We start from the raw sequence: 13,627 nt of genomic DNA, 5'->3' as shown, positions 1-13,627 counted from the left end.
TTTTTCTTGTAGCGAATGCAATAGCTAGGCATATAATAATAAAATAACAAAGCATAATAATTGATAAAATGAGAAATAAAAACCTAACCAAACTATCTTTAAAAAAAAAAAAAAAAAAACTCAATAACCTAGCATTAGTAACTACGTTGAGTTTGTGATCGGTACAAATTAAAGATTTAATATTTAATATTTAGTGTACTGTGCAATAAGTTCTTGAGAGGTGACGCATCTGATGATCACGAGAGGTACGTGCCGACCGTGGCAGTGAAATGTATGTATAACTTGGACGAAGATGACGAAATACAAGAGCTACGGGAATCGTGTTTTCCGGTGCCAAGACGTCAGCGTGAATCTTCTTAATTTCTCCATCTATTTAAATCCCCACACACATGCACACTTTCCATTCCTATCCTAGCTCGCTCCCACACATTAATTAAGGAAAGACAACCAACGTTAATCGTTAAGCTAGATTATTTGCAGGCAGGCATGATTTCTCGGCCTAGACGCTGGTCTCCCACGCCGGAGCAGCTGATGGTGCTGCAGGAATTGTACCGGAAAGGGTTGAGGAATCCCAACTCGTCTCAGGTGAGGACAATCACCGCCCACCTCTCGTTGTACGGCAAGGTCGAGGGGAAGAACGTGTTTTACTGGTTCCAGAACCATAAGGCTAGAGATAGGCAGAAACTTCGGAAAGCTCTTCTTAAACAAATGCACCACCGCCACTTGCCGTTTCCCGCACCCCCGCCACCACCTTCCGCCACCGCCGTCACTACTCCAAATCACCATCCCAAGTCGTTGCTTGATTCCGCCTCTTCCCACCGCCACTCGCTCTTTAATAACCCCAATACATTTCTTCATCATCAGGTAACAACACCTGAACATATATGCCTATATTTGGTAACATATTTAGCTTATCAGTCAATTTTGACTTGTTTGACTACTGCTAGCTGTTTGACTTGGTTAAGTAACCAATATGAGTGTTTGATTAATTAGCTTTTTGTTACAGCTTATTGCTTCAAAATGCTAAAATTCAAAAAGCCTTGCTCAAAACAACTTTTTCCATCAGCTTTTTGAAAAAGTCATTTTGCATGTAATCAGTTATCAACAGCTAATTTACCAAACATCTCTCTACAATCAACTAATGCTATCAACTAGTCAAACTCATTAACCCAATCAACTTACAACTATTTACCAAATACCCTCATAAGTTTTTTTTAGCCACGAGGGAAACCCATATCCATTACTCAAGGGTGGGTGTGTACCTTGTAACCCTAGCCGGTAAAGGACCATGTAAACTAGCCTAGTTGTCCATAGTTACCGACTTAAACCAACAAAGCTAATAGTCCACTCCCATTGGAGTAGAATTTGGAACTTTGTGATTATTATCATGTCAATCATCCGGCTAACTTATCCAATAAATTAAAACAATATGTTGTTAGGTACAATGAACATATTGTTTTATTGGGTATAGAGGTTCAGGCTACTTTTTGTCCAACTCTAACATCAAATGAAAATACGATAGCCAAGTAAATCTGATTTGTAACCATAAGGTTTTAAGTTTGACTCTCTGTTAGAGCGGCCTATTTGTTCTTTGTGATCTTTCTCAGCTAGATCACAAGATCAGTTTATCCAGTACATACCATTAGATAGTAGATATAAGTTTTCCTCATAATCTAAAAACACTAAAATATGCATTATGTTTCAACTAAAAGTTTAAACTACATTGCAGGGCGGGGATGAAGAGGGAAGTGATATGGAGAATTGCATGATGATGAGAATGTATGGTCGTGATTGGATGTTGATGATGGGGGGAATGCTGCCAACTTTTCCATGTTACGTTGACAGAACGCCCAAAACCCTAGAGCTCTTCCCTCTCAAGTCAACCAACATGAAGGACGACCAAAGCAGCAGCAACGACGACAATTGCTAAAGCCGTTACATTTTGCCCTTTCCTTCTTAGTTTCGATGTTTTTAAGGTTTTCATAATGTAAACATGTATGTAGGTAGCTGCTGTGAGATCTGTGTTAAGTTAGTTACTTAGTTAGTAGTATGAGTGTGAGATTCACAATATATGCAATATGATGTATCAAACTTGGTGGTATTATGATAATTTTCTCTCTTTTTTTTTTTTTTTTTTTTTTCCCAACATTACAAGTACAATTATTAACACTAAAAAGTGCATTTATGATTAAAACCTAAAACTTAAATTTAGAAAAAAAAAAAAAAAAAAACTAGAACCTAAACCTATATCGTACTTATTCCTAAACAATAAAAACTAAATCGCTAAACAAAAGTGAAAAAAAAAAATAAAAAAATCTGTAACCATAAATTCTAAAATATGAACCGCACTGCACTTCTAAACTAGCCAAAATGCACATCATAGTATTACAAAGTGCACTATATAGTGTTGCAAGGTGTACTTTAGTTTAAAGTTAAATAAAATCAACAAAATGTCACTGTAATTTTTTCTCTCATTTTAGAATCATTAGATTTGACTAGATAATAAATTACTGATATTGATTCTTAATTTTTTTCTATGAACAAGTTCTCTCTCTCTCTCTATATATATATATATATATATATATATATATATATATATATATGTATGTATATGTATAAAGTAAATTGGAAGGTGGAGAATGTTGGGTAAAGACTTGTAATTAAGGTGGAAAGGCTAAGTCTAGTATGTATTCTTTTATTAAAATATCACTAATTGTTACACAAATATAAATAAATATAAAATTATGCATTAGCGAAGGGTAAGCGTTTAATCAAAGAAAGATTAGCAACCATTAATATAACGAATATGTAAATCAATATAGTTATTGTAATTAAGTTCAATTCCCAACATTCTCTATCACACCACCAATCGTTATGTTGTGCATCCCTATGCACCATGCATGGTGCATACGGATGCCAAAACGACATCGTTTTATTAAAAAACGCACGTCTCCCCTTTAAAAAAAATTCAGGTTCGATTCCCAGCAACAACATTATATTGTTCATTCATTCTGGAATTTTAGTTCATAGATTATGGAATTATAGTTCATTGATTATGGAATTATAGTTCATCGATTATGGAATTGTAGTTCATCGATTCTGAAATTTTAGTTTATAGATTATGGAGTTTTAGTTCATTCATTCTGGAATTTTTAGTTCATAGATTAGATTATGGAATTATAGTTCATCGATTATGGAATTTTAGTTCATATGTTGTTGCTGGGAATCGAACCTAATTTTTTATTTTTTAAGCAGAGACGCGCGTTTTATTAAAACGACGTCGTTTTTGCATCCGTATGCACCATGGTGGATACGGATGCACAGCATAATTTGCCATCACCCCACTAATAACTTTGTTGTTGGGGCATGGACCAATTAATGGCTAGCTTAGGACTATGATAGCAGACTAGTGCCGGTATAATAACAGTTTGTAGTGAGTCAAGAGTCTAGCCCAGTGGCATAGAACTAGGCCCGGGAGCTTCAATGCTTATTGCATGGACCGTGGTCAACACAACTTGTGTGGACCACGGTCCTAAACGACGCCGTCTTTAAGAAGAGATGGCGACGTTAACGTGCGACAACGCATTACTTTTTTTTCAAAATACAGAAAACTTCGATGACCGACCTATGCTCAGAGCTTCACTGCTCCAATACGCTTCGTCTTCTCCATCGCTGAAACGAAGGAAAGCTTCATACCTACAGATTCATAAGGTATTGTTTCTTATTAGATCTTCAAACACATGAATATACATTATTTTCTACCTAGGGTTTATACGTTAATAGTGATTTCTACCTAGGGTTTATACGAAGAAAAGCTTCGCCCGCTCCACTGCGCCTCATCGTTTCCATTGCGCTTCATTGTCTACACTACTGAAACGAGATAAACCCTTCATTGCTGCACAGATTCTCAAGGTATTATTCTTATTAAACACACACACACACACACTCCTATTAGAGCTTCAAACAACATGAATGTACATTATTTTCTATGATTTATTGTTGTACTTTTCTACATTTTGGTTCATTCAATCTGATTAGTATGGGATTTTAGTTCATTCAATTTGAAAATGTACATTCTAGGTATGAATATTTTTTCATTATATATAAGTTAATCAAAATAATGCAATGTTTCTAGCCCCTCAACACGAACTTCACTATTACAAGAATTATAACACATGGTTAAGAAATATGATCGAACAGAACATTTTCCAAAGACTTACTGTCACATGAGCAAGCACAAGTACTACAAGTAAAAAAGCATCATTATATTATATTGTCACATAAAAAACTAAACACTGTCCTTAAAGATAGACAGACAATAATCATGTATGAACTTAATCAGACATACACTTGATCAGGGACGGAGCCAAAAAAATATTTGAGTGGGGGCGAAGTTTAAATGACGTTAGAATATCAATTACAAAATATCACACAGTCATCATAAGATTAAAATACAAAATATATTATAAATAATATAATGTTTTTGATATATTAAACGATATTTAGAGTCAGAGTAAAAAATATACTTGAGTGAGGTAAAAATGTAAAAATATTTATGATAAAATATGAAACATAATCAATTGAATAAAATAATTTGAATACAATGGAGTATAATATAAACTTGTATACTACATTAATTTAATGATTCATAGAAAGTAGACTAAAAAAATTTTTAATTTAGAGTCGGAGCCAAAAATATACTTGAGTGAGCTGAGGTAAAAATGTAAAAATATTTATGATAAAATATGAAACATAATCAATTGAATAAAATAATTTGAATACAATGAAGTATAATATAAACTTGTATACTACATTAATTTAATGATTCATAGAAAGTAGACTAAAAAAAATTTTAATTTGTTAATTGAATGATTCATAAAAGTAGGCTAAAAAAATAAATAAGTGAAGATAAAGAAAAATGTTTTGAATGAGATTTGAACTTATGACCATACACATTTTTCAAATGTATATTTAAAGATCTGCCGACTAAGCTACTCCAATTATTAGTATTTTGAACATAAATATATATTTTATACAACATTTAATGCTATACATGTCGATATATACATACATATATATAAAAGGGTAGGGTGGGGGGAGTGGGGGCAGCTGCCCCCACTGCCCCCATACTGCCTCCGTCTCTGCACTTGATGAAACACAAAATTAAATTGGTTATATTAGTTCATTATATTGATTATTTTATATTGAAAAGCTGGCTGGCAGGGTTGCCGAAGCCCTACAAATTTAATACTGGTTCACTCCACTAATTTGTAGTAGTGACAAGACCAGGTCGAATCCCAAGAGAACTAATGAGTTCGTTTCTTAAATTAAAATGACTCAAAGCAGGGAAATTAAAGTGATTCGCGAGAAATAAATAAAATCAATAATATATAATTGTAAACAAGTTCAAGAATATTGAGTTCTGATTCAAGGTAAAAGGAATGTTAAAGATGTGACTTAGATCATTGGCTCCTACGAATACAATTTAGATTCAAATACTTAGTCAAAGACTAATTAGGATAGCCATAACTAGTCTTTGATCTCCCTAAATTAATTGATTCAAATTAAGCATTCAAACCAACAATTGTTATTGAATAAACTGGAGACGATAGCGTTCCATATTCACCCACTAACATCATTACACTTAATGGAAAACAACCAAGCCTAAATCACAGATTGAGATAGCTACAATCTGTAACTTAGTCTTCCTATCCTTTATAAGCTACTGGGTCTAATTGTTTATGACAATTACGGATCATAAACTCATAGATAGTAGTTGGAAAATCAATAACAAGCTAAGTTGTCAATTTAATTCATTATCAACATTCCCTGGGAATTTTAACTTCAAAAGAACAGGAAATACAAGAATCTAGCAATTTAATTAAAATAAAACCTCCCTAAAATCACAACTAGAACTTCAATCCCTTGAATCAGAATTGAGATAATTAGCCAGACATAAAGCAAACTATTCTAAAATACTAAAAATATGAAAGGAACAATCTTCCAAATACATCAGAATAGCTCTCCTTTTATAGGGTTTCAAATCAACAATCTTCCCTAAAATTCAGGGCTCTTACCGCATCAATAGCTAATTCCTCCAACAAATTCAAAAGATTGCTTAATTCTCTCACAAATTTCGCGCTGAAACCAGTAGAAATCGCCATCCCTGCGCTTCTCGATCTCGCTTCGCTGCTGTCCGCGACCTCCCCTTCTGTTTCGCTGCTTGTACGCGACCTCCCCTTCTGTTTCGCTGCTTTTACGTGAACAAAACAAAAAAGAAGAATAAAATATAATAGTAAATAAACTTAACTGCAAAGAACGAATCTAACCTAACAATTACTTTGATTAATTACCTGTGGGACCCACCTAACTTATACTTATATAATAACTAATATAAGTTTAATTATACTAAAATTTATTATCTAAGTTATTTAATCCTAATATAACAAAATATACTAATAATAATGAAATATAAAATATAAATAATAAAATTAACCAATAAAACTTATTTAAATTAAGGTATAAAATATGCTCATCAAAATTCCCCCACACTAAAACTATGCTTGCCCTCAAGCATATCTTCATCCTTCTAACATAAACTTCTCCAACTCCTTTCGAAGCTACCTAGAAATATCTCAAAAATTATTATATATTTAAGGGTTAGAAGTGAAACACACTCAAGAGAACAAGCATGGTTTATTGATAATACTTAATAATAATAAAATAAAATAACTCACTAGTTTTATCAAAAGTCAATGAACAAGAGTTAACACCCTCACAAGGATTCAAAATTCACTCATTGCACTCATAGTGTTTAAGGTGTAGTATATCAAACTCTCCATTCAAAACATAGCAAGTAATCCCATAAGCTTGCAAGTAAATCAAATCTACACCACTAACAAACATGAGTTAAACCATGAATCAAAGGGTCTTTATTGAAGGTTGTAACTTGGCTAGGGACAAGGGATATGGCAAAAGGAAGTTTTAGGCTTATCAAGTCGAAGGAATCACATAAGCCTTTAACACAAAATTTCACCCTAAGCAAATCACAAAGCTCTGAACAAACCTTCATTCCTCCATTGCCTTCCCATTTCATTTTCATGTTTTTTTACTTCATTCATCATTCAAACCATTTTGCTGCCTCTAGTATACAACTTTATTCAAACTCTTTTTTTTTTTTTTTTTTTTTTTTTTTTTTTTTTTTTTTGTTCTTTTCAAAGATTTTTCTCTCAACCCTCTTCCTCAATCCTCCTCCCCTTTTGCATATTTCCCAACTTCATTTCTCAAAGAAACAACAGAATTTTCACATAAAAAGAATCATCACTTGGGTAAATTTATTCAACTCTCAATAAGAGCTATAATTTTCAGTTTCCATTTGCATCCTGAACTCACAGTAAACAATTTATTGCCCATAAGAACAAGCAAAACTTTGTGTAGATAGACCAATATGATTCCTTCAATTCAAGGGTTCAAAATTTATTGAGGGAAATTAACAAAGAAAGGGAAAAATGGCTTGTAATGTGGTAATTAAAAGAAAAGAAAGGCTAAAAGCTCAAAGTGGCTCACTAGGAGTTAAAATGTAAGGTAGACTTTTTTGGCTAAAAGTGACTCAACTTAAGTGTCATTTTCATCTTCATGTTCTAACCCACTTGAATGTGGTCTTAAAATGCATTTAAGAGCAAGTTCTAGCATACACAAGCCATGCTTGATATCACACAACAAAGAAGATTCAACAAAGTGTTGCTTTTTAAGCTCAAAAGCTCACCAAAAGGGTCAAATTGTATAAGTCTTGCACATTTTCATTCAATAAAACTAACAAGGATTTTTAAACTATAGGTTTTTTGTATAAAAGAAAAAGAAAAATTAAGTAAAATCATGCTTGCTTCTCTCATGTGTTAAAACTCTAAACCAAAAATATATCCTAACTTAAGACATATCCCTAAATAACAAGAAAGTAATCAAAACAAGTCATCAAGTCCAATACTACCATTGTTTACCCATCATCAGTGTGCAATACTCTCCCCCACACTTAATTCGTGCATTGTCCTCAATGTATGCACACATAAAAACTTCACATATTCACAAAGAAATTGAGCATATTATAAGAAGACCTATTTGAAAAATAAAAATAAGTAAACAAATAAAAAAAAGACGGATTATTGAATTGGGTTGCCTCCCAAGAGCGCATTTGTTTAACGTCGTTATGCCCGACACAGCCTCAAATGTGTTTTTATCAATTAAAATACTCCGGGAGGGCTAAATCAACATTTTCCAAACTCAAAACTGCCATTCCCTCATGAAATGGTTTCAACCTGTGACCATTAACCTTAAAAAGTTTTCCTGTATCAATGCTTTTAATCTCTACCGCACAATAAGGAAAAATATTAGAAATAACAAAAGGTCCAATCGAACGAGTACGTAACTTACCAGGCATAAGCTTCAAACAAGAATTGTATAATAAAACCTTTTGGCCTACCTCAAAATTCTTTCTCAAAATCATGTTGTCATGGAACATCTTGGTTTTCTCCTTGTATATTCTAGAATTTTCATAAGCATCTAACCTCAACTCTTCCAATTCCTGTAACTGCAATTTCCTTTCTTCACCAGCTTTCTTCATTCCCATATTACAACGTTGTACTGCACAATAGGCTTTATGTGCAATCTCTACTGGCAAATGACAAGCTTTTCCAAAAACCAATCGATAAGGGGACATCCCAATCGGAGTTTTGTAAGCTGTCCGATAAGCCCATAGAGCATCATCTAAGCGTAAGCTCCAATCTTTTCTACCTGTGTTCACAGTCTTTTCCAAAATGGATTTTACCTCTCTATTGGACACTTCAGCTTGCCCATTGGTTTGGGGATGGTACGTTGTAGCTGTTCTGTGATGCACTCCATACTTCTTGAACAATGCTTCAATTACTTTATTGCAAAAATGACTCCCTTGATCACTTATAACAGCACGCGGAACTCCAAATCTGTTAAAGATGTTAGATTTCATAAAACCTGCAACTACGGAAGAATCATCAGTTTTGGTGGCTTTTGCTTCCACCCATTTTGACACATAATCAACAGCTAACAGAATATATTGAAAGCCACAAGATGATGGAAAAGGTCCCATGAAATCAATGTCCCACACATCAAATATTTCCACAATCAAAATAGGAATTTGTGGCATTTCATTCCTACGAGATAATGAACCAGTTTTCTGACATTTTTCACAAGTTTTACAGCACAAGTATGCATCTTTAAACAAATTTTCCCAATACAAACCACTATCCAACACTTTTCTCGCAGTTCGTTTAGGACTAAAATGACCACCACATGCATAATTATGACAAAAAGCTAAAACTGACTGTTGTTCATTTTCAGGCACACATCGTCTTATTACTTGGTCAGCACAAAACTTCCATAGATATGGTTCATCCCAAACATAATATTTAGCTTCACTTCTTATTTTTTCTTTCCTAGACTTACTAATGTAACGAGGTAAAACTCCAGTCACTAAGTAATTAACAAGATCAGCATACCAAGGAACCATACCTGACAAGTGGAATAATTGTTCATCAGGAAAATTTTCAGAAATAGGAAGTGTATCTTCATCTCTTACCAATCTACTTAGATGATCCGCCACTGGATTTTCAGCTCCCTTTCGATCCTTTATTGTCAAATCAAACTCCTGAAGTAATAAAACCCATCTTATTAACCTAGGCTTAGACTCTTTTTTTTTTTTTTCCTAAAAGATACTTCAATGCCGCATGGTCAGAAAAAACTATGACTTTAGAACCAAGCAAATAAGATCTAATTTATCTAAAGCAAAAATAACAGCTAAAAGTTCTTTTTCAGTTGTGGAGTAACTGCATTGTGCATCATTCAATGTTCTTGAAGCATAATATATGACATGACTTTGCTTCCCAACTCTTTGGCCCAAAACAGCTCCAACTGCATAGTTGCTGGCATCGCACATAACCTCAAAGGGGAGTTCCCAGTTTGGAGGTTGAATAACAGGAGCACTTGTCAGCAGTGCCTTAAGCTTGTCAAAAGCTTCTTGACATTCCTTTCCGAACTCAAAAGTAACCTCCTTTTGCAATAGTTTATACAATGGGATAGCAATCCTTGAGAAATCCTTAATAAACCTGCGATAAAATCCTGCATGTCCAAGAAAAGAACGAACTTCCCTAACATTAGTAGGGTAGGGTAAGTTCACAATCAAATCTACTTTAGCTTTATCAACTTCTATCCCCTTAGCTGAAATTACATGCCCTAACACAATTCCTTGACTAACCATAAAATGACATTTTTCATAATTCAGAACTAAATTCGCATCAATACATCTTTTTAAAACTTTAGACAAATTATTTAAACACACTTCAAAGGAATCACCATAAACAGTAAAGTCATCCATAAACACTTCTATGCAACTCTCAATAAATTCAGAAAAAATACTCATCATGCATCTTTGGAATGTTCCTGGTGCATTACATAAGCCAAACGGCATCCGCCTGAACGCAAATGTTCCAAATGGGCAGGTAAAAGTAGTTTTTTCTTGGTCTTCTTGAGCAATAGCTATTTGATAGTAACCTGAAAATCCATCCAAAAAGCAAAAACAAGATTTTCCAGCTAACCTTTCTAACATTTGATCAACAAAAGGTAAAGGAAAATGATCCTTTCATGTAGCTAAGTTCAGTTTTCTAAAATCTATGCACATTCTCCAACCATTTTGTACTCTCATGGGTAACAATTCATTCTTCTGATTTCTTACCACAGTTATACCAGTTTTCTTTGGAACTACATGCACTGGACTTACCCATTCACTATCAGAAATCGGGTAAATTATACCTGCATCCAAGAGTTTAAGAACTTCTTTAAATACCACATCCTTCAATGTTGGGTTGAGTCTTCTCTGTGGCTCCCTTACTGGTCTGACATCTTCTTCTAATGGATTCTATGCATACAAACAGCTGGACTTATACCTTTTATATCAGCTAAAGTCCAACCCATTGCAGTTTTGTGTCCTTTCAACAGTGAAACCAGCTTATCTTCTTGTTCCTGTGACAACTTATTTGAGATAATGACGGGTAATGTCTCTCCCTCACCTAAGTATACATACTTTAGGTGATCAGGTAGAGTTTTCAACTCTAAAGTTGGAGCCCGCAACACAGATGGCAACATTTTTTCATGAGTTAAAGAAAAATCAGCATTTTGCAGAATTTAAACCAGATATTACAGCTGATAAAACTTCACAAGAAGAATCAACAAACTCATCTAAATCAAATTCAGCTTCTAAATCAAACAAATTTTCAACAAAACTATCTTCAAAAACATCTTGCACTATTGAATCAATTACATCCACATGATAAAGAGAATGATAATCATCAGGATACTTCATTGCATCAGAAATATTAAATTTAGCAATTTCTCCATTAAACTCAACAGAAAGAATACCCTTATCAACATCTATCTTTGTTTTAGCAGTTTTCATAAATGGTCTACCTAACAGAATTGGAGTTGATTGATCTATTGCATCATCATTCATTTTCAAAACATAAAAATCAACAGGAAAAACTAGTCCATTAACTTGCACTAAAACATACTCTACGACTCCAACTGGATGCACACAAGAACGATCAGCTAATTGAACAACTATTTTAGTTTCTTGCAAAGAATTTATATTTAAAGCTTGATAAATGGAAAATGGCATGACATTTATTGATGCACCTAAATCTAACATGGCACGCTTAATCTCTTTATTACCAATTATACAAGGTAGGGTGAACATACCTGGATCCTTGCACTTTTTAGGTAGATCATTACTTATCATGGCTGAAACATTCTTACCCAATATGATGGTCTCCTTACTCTTCAACTTCTTCTTATTGGTACAAAGTTCCTTTAGAAACTTTGCATACTTAGGAATTTGCTTTATGGCTTCTAGTAAGGGGATGTTGATTTCTACCTTTCTAAAGGTTTCCAAAATCTGATTTTCATGTTCTTCTTCTTTTGATTTTGCTAACCTTGAAGGAAAATGGGGTAGAGATGAATCATATTGACCACAAGAAGATTCAGAACTTACCTTGGATTTTTCATTAGCCGTAGACTCACTTTCCTCATTTGATTTTTCCTCTTTTTCCTCTTCCATTGATAATGGAGATTCAGGCTGAAGTTGCTTACCACTCCTCAATGTGATTGCATTTACATTTTCTTTAGGGTTTACCTTCGTTTGTGATAGTAGTTTCCCCGAAGCTTGGGCTTCCAACTTGCTAACAGATGTGGCTAATTGAGAAATTTGATTGCCCAATTGTTGAATACTTGCTCTTGTTTCTCGTTGAAACTGTTGAGTGTTATTAGCAAGTGCTTTAACAATTTCATCTAAAGACATACCTGAATTTGAAGCTTGGGGTTGAGATTGGTGAGGTGTTTGGAATTGTCTAAAATTCTTATTTTGAAACCTTGGTTGCGCCCCTTGATTCCCATAGCTCAAGTTTGGATGATCTCTCCATCCAGGATTATACTGGTTTGAAAAGGGATCATATTTTCGGTTGGGTTGACCAGGAAATCCACCTATTGCATTCAACTCTTGATTTGGATTTTGCAATGTTGGGCACATGTCTGTGGGATGCCCGACAAATGAACATATTCCACATGCTCCCGTAGATTGCATTTGTCCTACAGCCATTTGACGCACCAGAGTAGTCAAATCTGAAATTTTGTTTTCAAGTTGAGAAGTACTTACCTCGTTAACTCTACGAATAGATCCATCCGCACGTGTCCCATATTGTTGAGAATTTTCTGCCATGGTTGATATTAATTGTCTAGCATCCGTAGGTGTCTTGTCAGCCAAAGAACCACCACTAGATGCATCTACCATACTTCTATCTGTAGGTAACAGCCCTTCATAAAAGTATTGTATCAAGTGTTGGTCTGAGATTTGATGGTGTGGACAGCTAGAACACAACTCCTTGAATCTTTCCCAATACTCATACAATGTTTCACCTGTACATTGCCTTATCCCATATATTTCCTTCCTAATATTAGTTGCCCTAGATGTAGGGAAGAATTTTTCTAGAAATAGTTTTTTCACATCATTCCACGTGTTAACTGAATCGGGGAGAAGATTATAGGGCCAATCTTTTGCTTTATCTTTTAATGAAAATGGAAATGCTCTAAGACTTATATGCTCATCAGTCACCCCACGTGGTTTCATATCTGCACAAACTACTTGAAACTCTTTCAATTGTTTATGTGGATCTTCACCAGCCAAACCTCGAAAAATAGCGAGTAAATGAATCAAACCAGATTTTAAAGCAAAATCAACCTCATGATTTGGTATTGTTATACATAGAGGTTGTCGGTTTAGATTCGGTGCAGCTAACTCCCTAAGTGTTCTATTATTTGGTTAAGCCATTTTACTTACAACTTCCTCGTTTACTGGATCACAGGTTGAATTTACCTCTTCAGAACTCGAGGAAATATTCCTTTGCTTTGTTTCTTTCCTTAGTTGCCTTGCGACTTTCTCAATCTCAGGGATATATTGCAATTCTCCTGAATGAGAGGAACGAGTCATGCACCACTAAGGACAACAGAAACAATCACAAAGAAAAACTCAAGAAACGATTTTAGTTCCCCGGCA

The 13,627-nt window shown here is 34.3% G+C and overlaps 2 protein-coding genes across 2 annotated transcripts; one reads left to right on the top strand and one right to left on the bottom strand.

Moving 5' to 3' along the window:
• The first annotated feature begins 423 nt into the window (after nt 1–423).
• LOC109174672 (WUSCHEL-related homeobox 3-like) lies at nt 424–2,080 on the top strand. Its single transcript, XM_019323949.1, has 2 exons — nt 424–864; nt 1,730–2,080. Exons 1-2 carry the CDS (start codon nt 487–489, stop codon nt 1,928–1,930), a joined length of 579 nt encoding a protein of 192 aa, XP_019179494.1. The 5' UTR covers nt 424–486; the 3' UTR covers nt 1,931–2,080.
• A 9,111-nt stretch (nt 2,081–11,191) lies between these two features.
• Nucleotides 11,192–13,201, bottom strand: LOC109173896. The gene has a single exon (XM_019323245.1). It carries the CDS (start codon nt 13,199–13,201, stop codon nt 11,192–11,194), a length of 2,010 nt encoding a protein of 669 aa, XP_019178790.1.
• Nucleotides 13,202–13,627: the final 426 nt, after the last annotated feature.

This window comes from Ipomoea nil, unplaced genomic scaffold, assembly GCF_001879475.1.
Source record: "Ipomoea nil cultivar Tokyo-kokei standard unplaced genomic scaffold, Asagao_1.1 scaffold0146, whole genome shotgun sequence".
Lineage (NCBI taxonomy): Eukaryota > Viridiplantae > Streptophyta > Magnoliopsida > Solanales > Convolvulaceae > Ipomoea > Ipomoea nil.
Note: the sequence above shows the minus strand (reverse complement) of the source record. Positions and strands in the feature narration are given on the sequence as shown.